Source organism: Pecten maximus, chromosome 8, assembly GCF_902652985.1.
Source record: "Pecten maximus chromosome 8, xPecMax1.1, whole genome shotgun sequence".
Taxonomy (NCBI): domain Eukaryota; kingdom Metazoa; phylum Mollusca; class Bivalvia; order Pectinida; family Pectinidae; genus Pecten; species Pecten maximus.
The window spans coordinates 7,093,240-7,110,695 of NC_047022.1; the positions used below are offsets into that span (position 1 = coordinate 7,093,240).

Consider the following 17,456-nt stretch of genomic DNA (forward strand, 5'->3'; position numbering starts at 1 on the left):
ACAGGAATTTGTATGCATTTGCTTTTCGTTTTCGTGGTCTCGTTTGTGGAAATCAAGCCATCATGACAAAAGTCCGGAGATACTAACGAACTTTTCCAAATGGTATCTGTCTTAACGGCCAGGGTTGAAGAACTGGAACATGATCGAGAGAAAGAATCAAAGGAATTCGTAGTCCTAGAAGAAAGGGTAAAATCAACGGAAAACGAAAGCTACTATCTCCGTAAACGCGTTAACCTCTTAGAGACTCAGCAAGCTATTTCAATGTCTAACCAAACAAGGGCCAATCGGGCAGGTAATAGGTCAAAAAACTACATTGAAGGAATTATTTATTTATTTTCTATTTTGTTTTATTTTATTTTTATCTTTATGTTTAATTTTTTTTTTTTTTAATTCTTTGTTTGTTTGTTTGGTTTCTTTGTTTTGTTCGCTACTTTACCGAAGTGTCATGTAGATATTGTGCATCTCCTACCTGAAATGCTTACATATTTGTGGGTTTGTTCCCATTAGCACGATTTCTATGATAGATGTCCAGTTCTGACGAAAAAAAATGTCGAGAAATGCATTTGGAAATTATTAGGACAATGTTATGGTTGACATGACGGTATCGTTCGTTTAGACCTTATTTGTAGTAATCAATTTCTATTATCAATCGGATCCTGGAGTTTATCATGTGTTCAGAACTCTTATAACGATCAGAATAAAACAATGTTTTGAAAGTGACATTATACCTATTGTTATCAATTTATTTGTATAGACAAACCATTTATATGACTTTGTGTATAAACTTCCAATAGAAGTCTTTTGTATGTGTTACTCTATAGTTAATCGTACATTTTGAAAAATTGATTTAAGATTTCGTAGTTTATTTTGGTTTTTGTTGTTTTTTTTCCGTTTTTTTTTTTTTTGTTGTTGTTGTTGGGTTTTTTTTTTTTTTTTTTTTTAATTTACATCGCTATGTCACCCACTCTTTTTTAAGTTTAGGTATAGGCTATATGTAACATAGCGATATCATATAAGCCTATATTGTTAGACAAATGTATTCCCCAACTTCTATATTGTTATATTGCAGAACAATAAATGATTTTTTTTTTCTTTAAATGCTCATTAACGATCAAAGAATATTAAAACGTCAATCACGCCTTGTTGGCATTTTTGTACAGAAACAACTATATTTTACATTTCAGCAAATGCGTATTCAGGAACTACAGCCTTTTATTACTACCTTGATCAACCAATAACTAATCCATCTGAGGAGAATACCATTAAATTCGACAAGATAATATTAAATGAAGGCGACGCCTACGACCCTTCCACTGGAAAATTCACCTGTAAGACAGCAGGGGTATACGTGTTCATTTGGAGCATGGGAGAAGTTGCTCATGGCGACGTCTACACTCAACTAAAAAAAGGCGGTGACACCGTTGGTTGGATGATAACCGGAGACACACTATATGCAACATCGTCTACAAAATCAGCTATTTTACGTCTAAATGTCAGCGAAACAGTCTATGTCAAAATATCGTATTTCGAAAGCGCCCCAACGATATGGGAAAAACAGACATCTTTTTGTGGCTTTTTGCTGGGGTAGTTTCAGCAAAGCGGAGCTCATGTTGTATGCGTTTATATAATAAATACAATGGCAGCAAGATGATTCACATTTTGGTTTTATTTATCATCTGATTATGACAAAAATAGAAATAAATATTTAAACATACCGATTGCAAATAATCAGTTCTTCAGCACAGATATTTCGAACTGGTTGATATTTCCCTATAAAGATATCAAATAAAAGTAATACTGTTCAATGAATAATACATTTTTTTAATCCATGGTCAATGGAATATTTGATGAAACGTGACACGTGATTAAATAAGAACTTAATTTATGTCTATATATCTATAATATTTTTCCAATTTTAACTAAAAGTATTTCCCTGATTAGTGCGAAAAATGCTACCCTATCAAAAGAATATATCATTACCATATCACTTTAATGAAAGGATCTTTATCTAACCAATATTTTGACTTTACGCTTATCCTTGATGTATGCTACGATATGGTTTAAGATTATATGTATTTGACACAGCAATAAGTTATATCCCTCCCATCCCCCTGTTTCCTCTGTAGGCAAGTATGTTTGTTCAAGTCCTGAGGTGTTTCATATCGGAAAGATACTAAGAAGCTTCGTGTTGGAGTTTTGTGAAAGAACACCCTCGAAATAGAGTCCTATGAGGACGGGTGTCAAGCAGTGGAAGACAAGACACAGAACAATGGAGAAGCGAGAAAAGAAAGTAATTATTCAAGATAGCAAGCATCTCAATCGAAGTAGCAAATCTATTCTAGTCTTTTCAATGCTCAAGCAATAGTGCACACCGAATCGTGAAGAGGCTTACTTTTATTTGTTTTCTACGATTAACATGCAGTGGGAAACAGCAGGCATTTTTTTTGGTGGGGTGGGGTGGGGGGGGGGGGGGGGGGGGGGGGGGGGGGGTTCTTGAGGAATCGGGGATTTTATTAAGTGTGCTCAATTAATGGGACATTGAAAAGACTAGGAGGCTCTCCAACGTCCTCTGAAAAAAAAACACTTGAGGAATCGGGGATTTTATTTAGTGTGCTCAATTAATAGGACACTGCAAAGACTAGGAGGCTCTCCAACGTCCTATGAACAAGACAAAAAACATTGGGGAAACTAAACCTGACCGAGCGCGGGGTTTTGGGTGCTTAATTTGTCACCTCATACGTCATGCAGATATACACATCAAGCATATTTCCCTCGCTCTGCACGGGTTGATCTGCGTTATTATACAACACTTTAACACAATTCATTCGCTCAGGCACCGGACTATCGGTCAACCATACTATCGGTAATACTTTAAATCCCGATTCATGAGATATTTCAAAAAGTTTTACTAGTTTCTGATGTATGCCCAACGTTACAATGACCCCTTAGATATCCATGCACTTTACTCTTTCCTGAGGTGGTCCGGATGTTACGCTGGTCACTGAGAAATTCCTAAGATATCACTGACGTTATCCTGATTCCTAAGGTGTTTCAAACGTTACCTTGATTCCTAAGGTATTCCTGACATTAACCTGATTCCTAAGGTATTTCTGACGTTAACCTGATTCCTTAGGTATTCCTGACGTTAACCTGATTCCTAAGGTATTCCTGACGTTAACCTGATTCCTAAGGTATTTCTGACGTTAACCTGATTCCTTAGGTGTTTCAAACGTTACCTTGATTCCTAAGGTATTCCTGACATTAACCTGATTCCTAAGGTATTTCTGACGTTAACCTGATTCCTTAGGTAATCCTGACGTTAACCTGATTCCTAAGGTATTCCTGACGTTAACCTGATTCCTAAGGTATTCCTGACGTTAACCTGATTCCTTAGGTATTCCTGACGTTAACCTGATTCCTTAGGTGTTTCAAACATTACCTTGATTCCTTAGATATTCCTGACGTTAACCTGATTCCTTACGTGTTTCAAACATTACCTTGATTCCTTAGGTATTCCTGACGTTAACCTGATTCCTTAGGTATTCCTGACGTTAACCTGATTCCTAAGGTATTCCTGACGTTAACATGATTCCTAGGATATTCCTGACGTTAACATGATTCCTAAGGTATTCCTGACGTTAACCTGATTCCAAAAGTATTCCTGAAGTTAACCTGATTCCTAAGGTATTCCTGACGTTAACCTGATTCCTAAGGTATTCCTGACGTTAACCTGATTCATAAGGTGTTCCTGACATTAACCTGATTCCTAAGTTATTCCTGACGTTAACATGATTCCTAAGGTATTCCTGACGTTAACCTGATTCCTAGGATATTCCTGACGTTAACATGATTCCTAAGGTATTCCTGACGTTAACCTGATTCCAAAAGTATTCCTGAAGTTAACCTGATTCCTAGGATATTCCTGACGTTAACATGATTCCTAGGATATTCCTGACGTTAACATGATTCCTAGGATATTCCTGACGTTAAAATGATTCCTAGGATATTCCTGACGTTAACATGATTCCTAAGGTATTCCTGACGTTAACCTGATTCCAAAAGTATTCCTGACGTTAACCTGATTCCTAAGGTATTCCTGACGTTAACATGATTCCTAAGGTATTCCTGACATTAACCTGATTCCTAAGTTATTCCTGACGTTAACATGATTCCTAAGGTATTCCTGACGTTAACCTGATTCCTAAGGTATTCCTGACGTTAACATGATTCCTAAGGTATTCCTGACGTTAACCTGATTCCTAAGGTGTTCCTGACGTTAACCTGATTCCTAAGGTATTCCTGACGTTAACCTGATTCCTAAGATATTCCTGACGTTAACCTGATTCCTAAGGTATTCCTGACATTAACCTGATTCCTTAGGTGTTTCAAACATTACCTTGATTCCTTAGATATTCCTGACGTTAACCTGATTCCTTAGGTGTTTCAAACATTACCTTGATTCCTAAGGTATTCCTGACGTTAACCTGATTCCTAAGGTGTTCCTGACGTTAACCTGATTCCTAAGGTGTTCTTGACGTTAACCTGATTCCTAAGGTATTCCTGACGTTAACCTGATTCCTAAGGTATTTCTGACGTTTACCTGATTCCTTAGGTATTTCTGACGTTAACCTGATTCCTTAGGTATTCCTGACGTTAACCTGATTCCTAAGGTATTCCTGACGTTAACCTGATTCCTAAGGTATTCCTGACGTTAACCTGATTCATAAGGTGTTCCTGACATTAACCTGATTCCTAAGGTATTTCTGACGTTTACCTGATTCCTTAGGTATTTCTGACGTTAACCTGATTCCTTAGGTATTCCTGACGTTAACCTGATTCCTAAGGTATTCCTGACGTTAACATGATTCCTAGGATATTCCTGACGTTAACATGATTCCTAAGGTATTCCTGACGTTAACCTGATTCCAAAAGTATTCCTGAAGTTAACCTGATTCCTAAGGTATTCCTGACGTTAACCTGATTCCTAAGGTATTCCTGACGTTAACCTGATTCATAAGGTGTTCCTGACATTAACCTGATTCCTAAGTTATTCCTGACGTTAACATGATTCCTAAGGTATTCCTGACGTTAACCTGATTCCTAGGATATTCCTGACGTTAACATGATTCCTAAGGTATTCCTGACGTAACCTGATCATAAGGTGTTCCTGACGATAACCTGATTCCTAAGGTATTCCTGACGTTAACATGATTCCTAAGGTATTCCTGACATTAACCTGATTCCTACGGTATTCCTGACGTTAACCCTGATTCCTAAGGTATTCCTGACGTTAACATGATTCCTAAGGTATTCCTGACGTTAACCTGATTCCTAAGGTATTCCTGACGTTAACCTGATTCCTAAGGTATTCCTGACGTTAACCTGATTCCTAAGGTATTCCTGACGTTAACCTGATTCCTAAGGTATTCCTGACGTTAACCTGATTCCTAAGGTATTCCTGACGTTAACCTGATTCCTAAGGTATTCCTGACGTTAACCTGATTCCTAAGGTTTTCTGACGTTAACCTGATTCCTAAGGTATTCCTGACGTTAACCTGATTCCTAAGGTATTCCTGACGTTAACCTGATTCCTAAGGTATTCCTGACGTTAACCTGATTCCTAAGGTATTCCTGACGTTAACATGATTCCTTAGGTGTTTCTGACGTCAACCTGATTCCTAAGGTATTTCTGACGTTTACCTGATTCCTAAGGTATTCCTGACGTTAACCTGATTCCTAAGGTATTCCTGACGTTAACCTGATTCCTAAGGTATTCCTGACGTTAACCTGATTCCTAAGGTATCCCTGACGTTAACCTGATTCCTAAGGTATTCCTGACGTTAACCTGATTCCTAAGGTATTCCTGACGTTAACCTGATTCATAAGGTGTTCCTGACATTAACCTGATTCCTAAGTTATTCCTGACGTTAACCTGATTCCTAAGGTATTTCTGACGTTAACCTGATTCCTTAGGTGTTTCAAACGTTACCTTGATTCCTTAGGTATTCCTGACATTAACCTGATTCCTTAGGTGTTTCAAACGTTACCTTGATTCTTTAGGTGTTTTTGACGTTAACCTGATTCCTAAGGTATTTCTGACGTTTACCTGATTCCTAAGGTATTCCTGACGTTAACCTGATTCCTAAGGTATTCCTGACGTTAACCTGATTCCTAAGGTATTCCTGACGTTAACCTGATTCCTAAGGTATTTCTGACGTTAACCTGATTCCTAAGGTATTCCTGACGTTAACCTGATTCCTAAGGTATTTCTGACGTTAACCTGATTCCTTAGGTGTTTCAAACGTTACCTTGATTCCTTAGGTATTCCTGACATTAACCTGATTCCTTAGGTGTTTCAAACGTTACCTTGATTCCTTAGGTGTTTTTGACGTTAACCTGATTCCTTAGGTGTTTCAAACGTTACCTTGATTCCTTAGGTATTCCTGACGTTTACCTGATTCCTTAGGTATTCCTGACGTTAACCTGATTCCTTAGGTATTCCTGACGTTAACCTGATTCCTTAGGTGTTGCAAACGTTACCTTGATTCCTTAGGTATTCCTGACATTAACCTGATTCCTTAGGTGTTGCAAACGTTATCTTGATTCCTTAGGTATCCCTGACGTTAACCTGATTCCTTAGGTGTTTCAAACGTTACCTTGACTCCTTAGGTATTCCTGACGTAATCCTGATTCCTTAGGGTTCCTGACGTTAACCTGATTACTAAGGTGTTTCAAACGTTACCTTGATTCCTAGTTTATTCCTTAGGTGACACTAATACCTGAGGAATCCCTGTTGATATATTGGGTCATTCTTAATGCCGCATTGATTGCTGATCATTTACAAATCAAACATTAGAGGTTCCAGCACTGCTCCTTGAGGTATTCCAGAAGTTGCACTTGTTTATCCTAATTCAACATCAAATCGGAACACTGAACTATAACCACATATTCACAACACACATTTAGCCGAAGTAACAACAAGCCTGGAAAGCCTTGCACAATCATTGCCGCTTTTGTTTGACGTTTAGACTGGTTGAACCACGGTTATTCTTTTATGGATAATGACAGGCCCGATAAAATTTCGTGTTATTTGCAGACGAGTATTGAATGCAAAGTTATGCAATAATATCTGCATCTACGACAAAATGCATGTCTGATACAAAAGATTCTAAAACGTCTATTTTTAAATTCAAAAGCGATATGAGTGGCATCTTTAAATGGGCATTATCGAAAAAGTTATAGGCTACGACTGAATTCGACATGTCTGTTTGATGTGATGCTTCTGAAGTTAAATCGTTTGTCGTGTGTGGCGCAAGGTACTGCAAACAATGAACAGCTCACAATGGTATAGGAAGGAAACGACATAAAGTGGTAAACACTAGCTAAATCAGTTACAAAAACATCATGTTTTTGCATGAAATGCTGTAGAAAATATTCCCATTTCAACGGAGTTACCTCCCTTGCAATACATAACACCCGCCATGCAGTGTTGTGCACCCTGCGAATATGACTTTAAATTACAAACGTACCTAACTTAGCATGATTGATGCAATAAAGTAAAATGTACAATCATGTATATGATAATTGTAAACATATTACTTAAGCATCATATAGATTAAGCTATGCTTATGCTGAATGGAACATTATTGAGATTTATTACGTCTTTTCTTACTTTGATTTGATGGCACAAAACTGAGAGGTTTATCACCATGTAATGAGCGTTAAATATCTTCAAAACAAGCTTGTAATCCTATCATATTATATACAATTATTGTGCTAAATAGTTTGCTATTTAAATTGTTTTTCTGAATTTCACATCCTTTTGAAAAAATCACTCTAAAGATACTGCAAAGTTCAAAATGAGATATACATCATCAGACATCACAATTTTGAATATGTTCGTCAAAGATCGTGCTTCCTTAATTCGGATGCCTTGAATTTATATGTTTTGGTTCTTTTTCTGATCTTTTGTAAGTATCAAAATATGTTTGGTTGGATCTGTAGTGGTAAATTAATGCTGATGATGATGCTGGTTTTAATTCTGGGGAGCCCTCTGTCTGTATATTTTTATCACAAATATATTGCTGATCTGCACTGTAGCAGTTCAAGAAGGTATTAAATATTTTCAACTATTCTATTAATATCGAAATACAGTGTAAAACTTTAATAATCAACAAACAAACGCAGTGACATCAATGATCCAATGTTTATTTTCATATCTACAACATCTAATAAGCTAACAGCATAGTTTGGTGGTCGGGCAATACACATGTACGTTGAAAAGACAAAGCATTGAGTTGTCAATGTTGGTACTTCTGTATAACACATATACAGAAGTTAGGGTTTGTCTTATACACTAAGATCATTGACCACTATAATCCCTCTCATTGACCTGTAAAACAAATATAAGCACTGATTCATCATCTTACTCTGTTGTAAAATATCTATGTTTGACTTTCTGTGATATAAAGTTAAGTACCAACTATGCGTAAATAATATCAATGGAAATATTAAATCAATGATGTGATAAAGATATATTAATGTGGATACGAATCATCTGTTGTCCAGATATACACGAACGAAACATAAAAGCTGTACATACGAAACAACCTTTATGCCATATTACAGCAAACGAAGTATCAAATTCATGTAAAGGACCTTCAAGATAGCATTAATGTGTGCTGGATACATGAACACCTTTATAGACAACCCTTATATGACCCTATCAGCAATCGTAGAGTGTTGGGTTACATACTTTGAAGGAAGGTGATTAAACCCTCTGGATATATCAACTTACACAAATGATTTTCCTATGATATCTTGTAATATTAAACATGGTTTTGACTTAAGGCGTATTCGAATCCCGAAGTAATGTGTGTGTTATCATATGGTCTCTCTTATGCCTACTTTTCTAGCGACGGGGTTATGATCATACCATGTCAAGGATATCTAAGTTATAAACGTTGCATATTATTTATTTGACAGATTAACACATCCCTCTTTTACGAAATATAACCAAGAACTAATAGTCAAGAGTTTTGAGAATCTTGACTCTAACATGAAAAAATATATGTATTATTCTAATAAAAATTTGAGTAAAGCACTTTAGTTTGGACATTAGCATTGCATACCTATAATTATATGTAACAACCAATGAGGCCTCAACATTGTTGGTCCTTTGGGAAAGAAACAAAAAAAAAATGGTAAGCTGTCCTTGTTCCTAATTCGACCTGGCATGGGTTAACATAGACTCTTAGTCCTTTGACTTTTGACAGTTAGGTTACAATATACATATATATTTTCAATATGTGTGTCTCCGAATCAGTATAGCACTTTTCATATTTTACTTTACCTTAGCTTTGTTCGCGGCCTTTATTGTGTTTTCACCTTTTAAGGTTTAATTTGTCCTCGCATTGTTCGCGGTCATTAATATGTTTTTACCTTTTATATTTTTCTATATTTTCGCTTTGTCCATGGCCTAAATATATGTTTTCGCATTTCATATTTTACTTTATCGTGGCTTTGTTTGCGGCCATTAATATGCTTTCACCTTTCAAAATTTACTTTATTTTCGCTTTGTTCGCGGCCAAAATATGTTCTCACTTTTCCTATTTTACTTTATTTTCACTTTGTTTGCCCTCATTAATATGCTTTAACCCTTCAAAATTCTACTATGTCTTGGCTTAGCTCGCTTATTGGTGATGACCCTTCATATTTTCTGTAAGCGGTTATTCGACTTTCCTGGAATTACTTAACGTCAACGGTCAAATAGAGCCCCGAACACCTTTGTGTCAAGGTAATAAATCATTACACAGTCGTTCGCAGAATTTGTGTCAGCCTTAAAATGTTCCGAATTTGAGATAACTTTTATTCGTTTTTTTAACATATATTCTGCCAATATTTGAATTGTTTTATTTGACATATCTAATTCAGTCATGACTTTTTCTTACTTAAGATACAACAATTGCATGGCTGTTTTGAAAAAGCTGATTAAATACATTTATACAGATACACAAAGGGAATTTTGTATCCGTTTTCGAAAAATAATATTAAGCAACACACCACTTCGCCTGAATGTAAACGGGGAATTGTATACCTGCTAAAAAAAGAACAATTTATCGATGGATAGGTCAAAAGTACTGAACTGTATTGTATTTATATGCAGGATTGTTCAAAATCAGTATACATTTGAAATATATACAACACAATATCAGTTTTCAATGGTAATGCATACAACACAATATCATAATTCAATGGTAATGGTAATATATACAACACAATATCAATATCATTGGTAATATATACAACACAATATCAGAATACAATGGTAATATCTATAACACAACATAATTATTCAATGGTAATATATACAACATAATATCCGTATACAATGGTTATATATATCATGCAACAGCAACATTAAACAATATTGATATATACCAAGCAATACCAATAAACCATGGTAATACATGTAGAGATACATCGATAAAAACCAGAGTAGAATTAATTAAAACATGTTATGCAGGTTACGGAAAACGTGGGACATTTAAATCTATCAGTGTACTCAACATGTAATTCAAAAGAACAGATAAGCTGAAAAATCACCTTAGATAATTGCATCGTACATTAACAATAGGCCATTTCCTTGTTTCAATTCAATGTTAATTAAAGAGAGTTCGTTTGCAAATCAAAGCATAATGAATACAGTCGAAAGCTTAATCTAAAACTAATTGAAAGCAAAATGTGCAATATATAGAAACGTTACAATAAATAATAAAAATAATAATAGCAAAATATTATTTTGGTTAAAACACTATTGAATTTTCATCATTTAAATGTCAAAATTTAGATGCATAGTTTGTCCACTTTGACTACATTACGGATTTAAAACGGGCGTAAAGCGTATTGATATCTGTTTGTCGTCTTCTTCTGACAAATGAAAGTCAATCTATATGGACATATTTTTGTAAACGAAATTCTATTATCCTACCCATCATATAGGCTGTATAGTAAATATTCAGGACATGAAAAAATATAAAGATAATTTCGGTAAATAGATTAAAAATTTTTTTTTTTGATTTTCCGGGAAGACGTATCAATAACAAATTAATTATTAATCAATCAGATTACATCCCGATGTGCTCAATATGTTCAGGGTAGTAAGATATTGCACAACCAAAAAACAAAGAAAAAACAAGACAAAAACAATGGATAACAACTAAAAAAGAAAAACAAAGGAAACGAAAATATTATCGGGATTTTTAATTAAACATGTATAACAAATACGAAACAAGTTCTATGTACATTCTTGTTGGTCTTGAATCAAATTATCTGAGCAGTGGATTCTCTACGATCTTTGAAATATATGGGTAACAATTAATATGTAAAACAGTACAACCATCTGTTTTCAAAGTTTAATGGTAACTGTAAAAGATGCTCTTTTTTTTAAATGGAAAAGACACCAAAAAATGAATTATTAGAAATGGTACAGTTAGATAGTCATATTAAGTTTTTACATGATTGTTTTCTTGAAATGATATCATTTCTCAGAATAGACTAGTCTGATGTGTTTTGAACCTATACTGAGTGCCAGAAAGCTCTCAATCAATCAAAAGATTACCCTTACCCAATAAGTAACCATTACTCAGTTTTACCTCACAAAATGGACCTACGTGTAAATCCAAGACTGAAAGAAACGCACCTTCATTTTGGTAACATTATTCAAATGCAAACATAGGGGTTTAGGTTTTTTCTGATAATTCGGTTTGGCTGCTTAGGTGCTTAAGGAAAGTCACATACATCATTGAGAGGAAACAAACCATCTATTAGGAGTCAGATACAATAGACAAATCATATAATCAAAATCCATCATATAACAGATTATCCATTCGAGCACTGATTTATGATACAAAGGTTAACTATTGTTACAATGGAAAGGAGGGTACAACTTGAACAAAAATTAAAATCTTAGAAAAATTTAATTGAATAGCTTGCAGTACCAGACTTGCCTTTAACCGTTGCAGGCAAAGATTCAATTCCACGTTCTGATGTAAAAAAAAAAAAAAAAGGAACAGCCCAATCACGAGGGTGTTTTCTTGGTTTTCCGGTTTCCTCCAAGACTAAGCCCTCTCAAAACCAGCAAGATAGATCAATGTAGTTAGGAATAACTTGTTTCACAACTGTTGCTAAATAAACAAGTACTTATTGTAATTAAAAAAAAAACATTACAGAACCCCCAAAACGCTACCATAGTCCCGAAGATGAAAAAGTGGTGGCTATGGCAACGGAAACCATGCAGTTGAATTCGCTGTCCAATAACACCCCTAAATACCATTTTCATTAAAATCGATCCATATCTAAGTTTCTACCAATCAAAATAAACGCCGCCATACTACACATATATGCTTTTTTATTTTGATAAGTAAATAAGATTAAGTAATCTCTGTGGCGCTATTTGTATCTTTTGTTTTTTTGTGTGTTATTATGATTAAAAAAGTATATGACTTTTGATTTCAGCATCAGTTTTCTAAACATACTCTAGGCAAAGAGATATTTCTAATTGCTTGTGTTATATGAAAAAGAACAAACAAACAAAAAATGAACAAAAAAAATCTGCTCAAGACTCATTTTTGACTCGTTGAAAACATTCCCTGTAAAACTTCCTGACACGATTTGTACACGAGAAAGAAATTGTCATAAAAGTTCCCTGTAAATTTGCTAGAACTTCAAAAACTAAAAGAAGTACATCGGATTGTGACAATATTGCTGCAATGCCGATAATCCAGCTGAATCCCATAACTGTTGATATTTTGATGAAGACCATCATATTAGACTTATTGGAATTAGCGGACAGAGATGTAAAAGTAATATAGCGAATGATCAAAATAAACAAAAAGATATTTCCACACAAAATCAGAAATACTGGGACAACAAAACCAAATACCATGGCAAATGTGTGTGAAATAAAACAGAGAGGTCCGCCATACCATTTCTCTGCAGGTGAGAAGATTACGTTTGTAGTTTTTGTACAGATAACGACAACTAAAGGAAAAGAAATTCCAACTAGTATATATTTAACTGTAACGATGAACCTTTCTGATTTGCTGTAGGTTTGGAGATATCTTATCTCAGTATTTAAGCGGTACGGACAGAGAAACATGAAAGCAAATGCGCCTAACCATGTAAAATGATGAATTATTCCAACCCATTCACAAATATCAGTTGGAATTTCAAAATGAGACAAAAACAAAAACCAGGTTTGAGCAAGAAGTAAGAACAATAAAAGGACAATTAAGAGATCGGACTTTCCATCCCGGAAAATTGGTATGGCACAATACTGAATCAGACAATAAATCATACAGATAATTGATACAGATGCACATGCTGTGTTGATATATCTCCTGTAGTTGTCCATAGCATTGTAATAATTCCGGTTATATTTCGATAAAAACGTATCGAAACACAAAAAGTAGCCACCGTTCGCAAACACTACATCCACTGCTGAAATACGAATCCCATGGAGATGATAGTACGAAAGTGAAGTACCATTGATTTCGGCTTCACTCTCAGATTCGTTACCAATATATTGCAATTTCACTGCCGGGCATGGTAAATCATTGTCGACTGAAATCATCTCCTTTATATATGACGGATTACGAACTGAAACATTCGTCTGACATGACATATGTCGTGTATTTGCTATATGTTTGATAACGCTTCCATCAGTGTTCATAGCAGTGTAGTTGTTGAAAAAGTTTTCAGTCAACGACCTTTCTGATTCGAGTGTATAACCATTGGATGTTAATCCTTTGACATGTATTTGTTCATGAATGATAGAACAAATGTTCCCAGAATTCAACTGTATCCCTGGTATAATATTAGTTCCGTGGAGATACGCTTTATTATGCGTTAGTTTTGATCCTGTATGATTACCTAAAAGGTCGAGAAAGGCGTCCATAATCATTCTGTATTTTATAACAAATAGATTTCTCAAAGAAAAATCAAATGTATTTACTTCAAACAGGAGATCTAGTATGAAGCCGTCACTTGTATAGTCTATATCAACACATTCTCCACCGACTGGTTCTGAACGGGCGGGACAGTAAAACCGACGACAGCCAATCTGTTATGGAAATAAAACACAAGCATTTTAGATAAAAAGCATTTTATCTACGTAGAAATTATTTTCTCTCTGGTATATTGTTTTTCCAAACCATTATATCACTTGATATTTTGGCAATAGTAGAAGCGGTTTAAAAATGATTGGATAAAATTGCAAATCGAGGGGATCGTACATATGGAGCACAAGTGAAGAAAAAAATTAATTTGAATATGGTTTCAAGAGTAAAATAACGCAACCAATTAAAACACAGGATTTTTGTGAGGATTCAAGATTGGTATGTATTATTTTATATCCTATTGCTATCGAGGACGATTTTACCCTCCACTTCGTCTTCACTTATCAAAATTTTAAATATACTCTGGCAGACTTTAGACATCAACTTGAATATCTTACCTTTTCCGAAAGTTGAATTTCGTCCACTTTACATTTCGTCACTCTTTCCTGTAGCAATGATGAGAAATCTATAAGGTTACTCAGAGTCATGGTAGAATCAAGCCCACCTTGAATAGATTGAAGTATAGCACATGCTGTTTCTTCCAAAACATTTATATACTCAGGGCCTTCATGAGCAATTAAACATTGCAAAGTTCTGAAATAATGAGATATATCTCTTCCTTGTTGTATAATCACAACTGGACTGAACACCCGGTTCCGGCACGTTGAGTTGTTGTCTCTTTCATAAATGTTTGTTATTATCCTGTAGTCGAATTCCTGATAGCAGTAGTGTACTGTAACATCGTTAGGTGGTATGTAGCGGTAACTGCAACGGTCGCTGTGAAGTTTAGTCATCACTCCCGCAGTAAACGAAAGTGATGGAGGTAGCATTTCTGGTAAACATTTGATCTCTAACAACCACGGTATATAATTTTGGATACTGTGACATTTGGCACAATGACGGTTTTTGAATGTTAAACTGGTGCTGGTATCAACAACGGGCAATCTGTCACGGACATCAGTTTCCGTATACAGTTCACAGGCTTTCCTAGTACCCATATCATTATCCCATGACACAGGACAAGACGATATCAAAAACGCAGCCTGATGTAATAAAAACAAATTTCTGGAGGCAATTACTTCACATGTTGTTATTTCAAGGTATTGTCGGTGTTGATCATCTTCACTTATTTCTTTCAAATCTCCTTTAATAGCTGCAGCATCAAAACAACAGTTATCATAGTAAACACACATCCAGTCACAGCTGCAGTAGACATTCTTTGATCCACTTTCACACGAATGATATATTTGTCGACAAATGCCCAGTCTACGTAGATAGTAGTCCGTGTCTTGACACACAGCGAATGCCATCGATATGAAGACAATCACAAAAAACAATGAAGATTTCATTTTGAAAACAAAATGTTGATCAAATTCCTTTGCTACGAACGATACAGGTTGTCTAGAGTGCGGTATGGACAAAGACAGTTATCGAACATTCATCAGTAACTTAGTACATAGTAATAAGTGAATATACCTTTCTTCCCCTTGTTTATATATACTTCTATCAGCAATTATTTGAACATTTCCTATTGTGTTTTATTAAAGAAACCACCTGCGACACTCTTAAAACGAGCCGTATTAATACAAAATAGCAATATCAAAGAAAATGTATCAAACCACAAAAAGAACAAATATAATTATCCAGTAATTAGTCGATAGGCTTACCCTGTAGTAAAACAATTTATAGTTATATGAACGATATACCTCTCCACACACAACCGACATATCGTAACTGTAGAGTGACGTACCCTAGTTTTTGAAGAAAATACCTATTATGAGACAATTATGAGTCGCAGATTAAGTAGATTAAATTGGCAACTCAAACTTATCTAAGGCGTCACGGTAGTGACGTGATGTGATTCTGTGATCAATGTCCATGTCATTGAAGGAATGGACATGTCTTTTCTTATATTGCGGAATTCCACAGGAAGGATTCCACGTACTAGACTTACCTCACTGTACATTAAAAATCCATCAAGCAACTCAAACGAGTTTATCAGAGACGTAACGACGACATGTTCCTAGTATTTGTATTTAGACACAAATCTGATTTTACCCCCCAAGTTTAAAAAAACACCCAGCTGATTGTAAACAGTGACTGCAGCGCTTCCCTGCCTCGTCCGCTACCGTAGTAGTTCAATACTTGATTTTTCAATGAATTTGTATTATTTTCTTTTATTTTTTAACTTTCATGCAATAAATAACTAATTATTTCCTTATAAAAATATCAATGAAGTAATAAACGAAAATAATTCAGTTTAGAAATTCTAATTTGATTTTAAAAGTATTGTTTTGACATTCAGCAAACCGACGGTGTTTTTTTTTTTGGGGGGGGGGGGGGGGGGGTTTCTTACATGTTTATGTACAATAACAAAACACATGCATAGTACATTTCATAACTAACACGTGTACGGGGTATGGATTTAAGAATTGCCATAGCAATCATCTTTCCTTAAAGGAAACAGTCTTTATAATTATTGATATCTAAATACATCTACCATAGTATCAGTATCTGCAATTCACATATTTAAAAATAAAATTACCTGTTTATTTTTCGAATTTGACAGTAGTATTTAAATTTGGAATTCCGTAACGATTAAACAATTTTGAAAAGTAGGCTTAAAAACACAATATCAACATTAATTCTAAGGCGAATAAATATCCTTTTTATCTATAGAAAATAGCCCTATAGTGACATTGATCAGATTTAAATGGAAAATCTAATAGAAAAAAGAAATTTGTCATATATTGCATAATATAGACATTCTACGATCTGTAGAGAATGTTGAGCTTATTAACACTATGATGTTTTGTTAATTTTTCAAAGGGCCTGTTTCCAAAATGGCCCCTTCTCTTATTCAAATTTCCTGTTGGTGATGCATTGCCCATGCCGTTGGGGTCACAAATCTATAAAGTATAAAGATTTAGGTCACTTGGTTTGTTTTTTATGGCTCCTCAAAGTTGTACCTTTCAGAAGCTGTCTAGGTGTTGATAAAATGCGCATGCTATGTAAAATATTAATGAAAATCTAATAAAATGATAGTCAACGTAAAGAATACATTCATGGCATGATTGAGACAAAAAAAATCATGTTTCCATCGCGCCATTTGGCTGTTTTATGGAAGAAACAATCTCAAAAATGCCATTTTCGATGATAACATTTTAGACACAAAAACTGTGTTTTTTAGAGAATACACCCTTTTATGGGCGTTGGATGCAAACCAATTTTTATCCTACTAAACAGTACGTAATATGCTATTGATGAGAGGAAAAATCATCAACATGTAAGGGGGTGGAACATTTTCAAATCTTGGGTTGAATTAGCCTATGGTTGAAT

At 34.9% G+C, this 17,456-nt stretch overlaps 1 protein-coding gene across 1 annotated transcript; it reads left to right on the forward strand.

Moving 5' to 3' along the window:
* Nucleotides 1-1,649, forward strand: LOC117332414 (complement C1q-like protein 2). The gene is made up of 2 exons (XM_033891303.1): nucleotides 1-292; nucleotides 1,185-1,649. Exons 1-2 carry the CDS (start codon nucleotides 100-102, stop codon nucleotides 1,586-1,588), a joined length of 597 nt encoding a protein of 198 aa, XP_033747194.1. The 5' UTR covers nucleotides 1-99; the 3' UTR covers nucleotides 1,589-1,649.
* The last annotated feature ends 15,807 nt before the right edge of the window (nucleotides 1,650-17,456 follow it).

Bases quoted from the DNA above. Each gene is read 5' to 3' on its own strand.
- LOC117332414 (XM_033891303.1), top strand. From the start codon at position 100: ATGGTATCTGTCTTAACGGCCAGGGTTGAAGAACTGGAACATGATCGA. The intron at 293-1,184 runs GTAATAGGTCAA...TTTACATTTCAG, and splicing joins AACAAGGGCCAATCGGGCAG to CAAATGCGTATTCAGGAACT.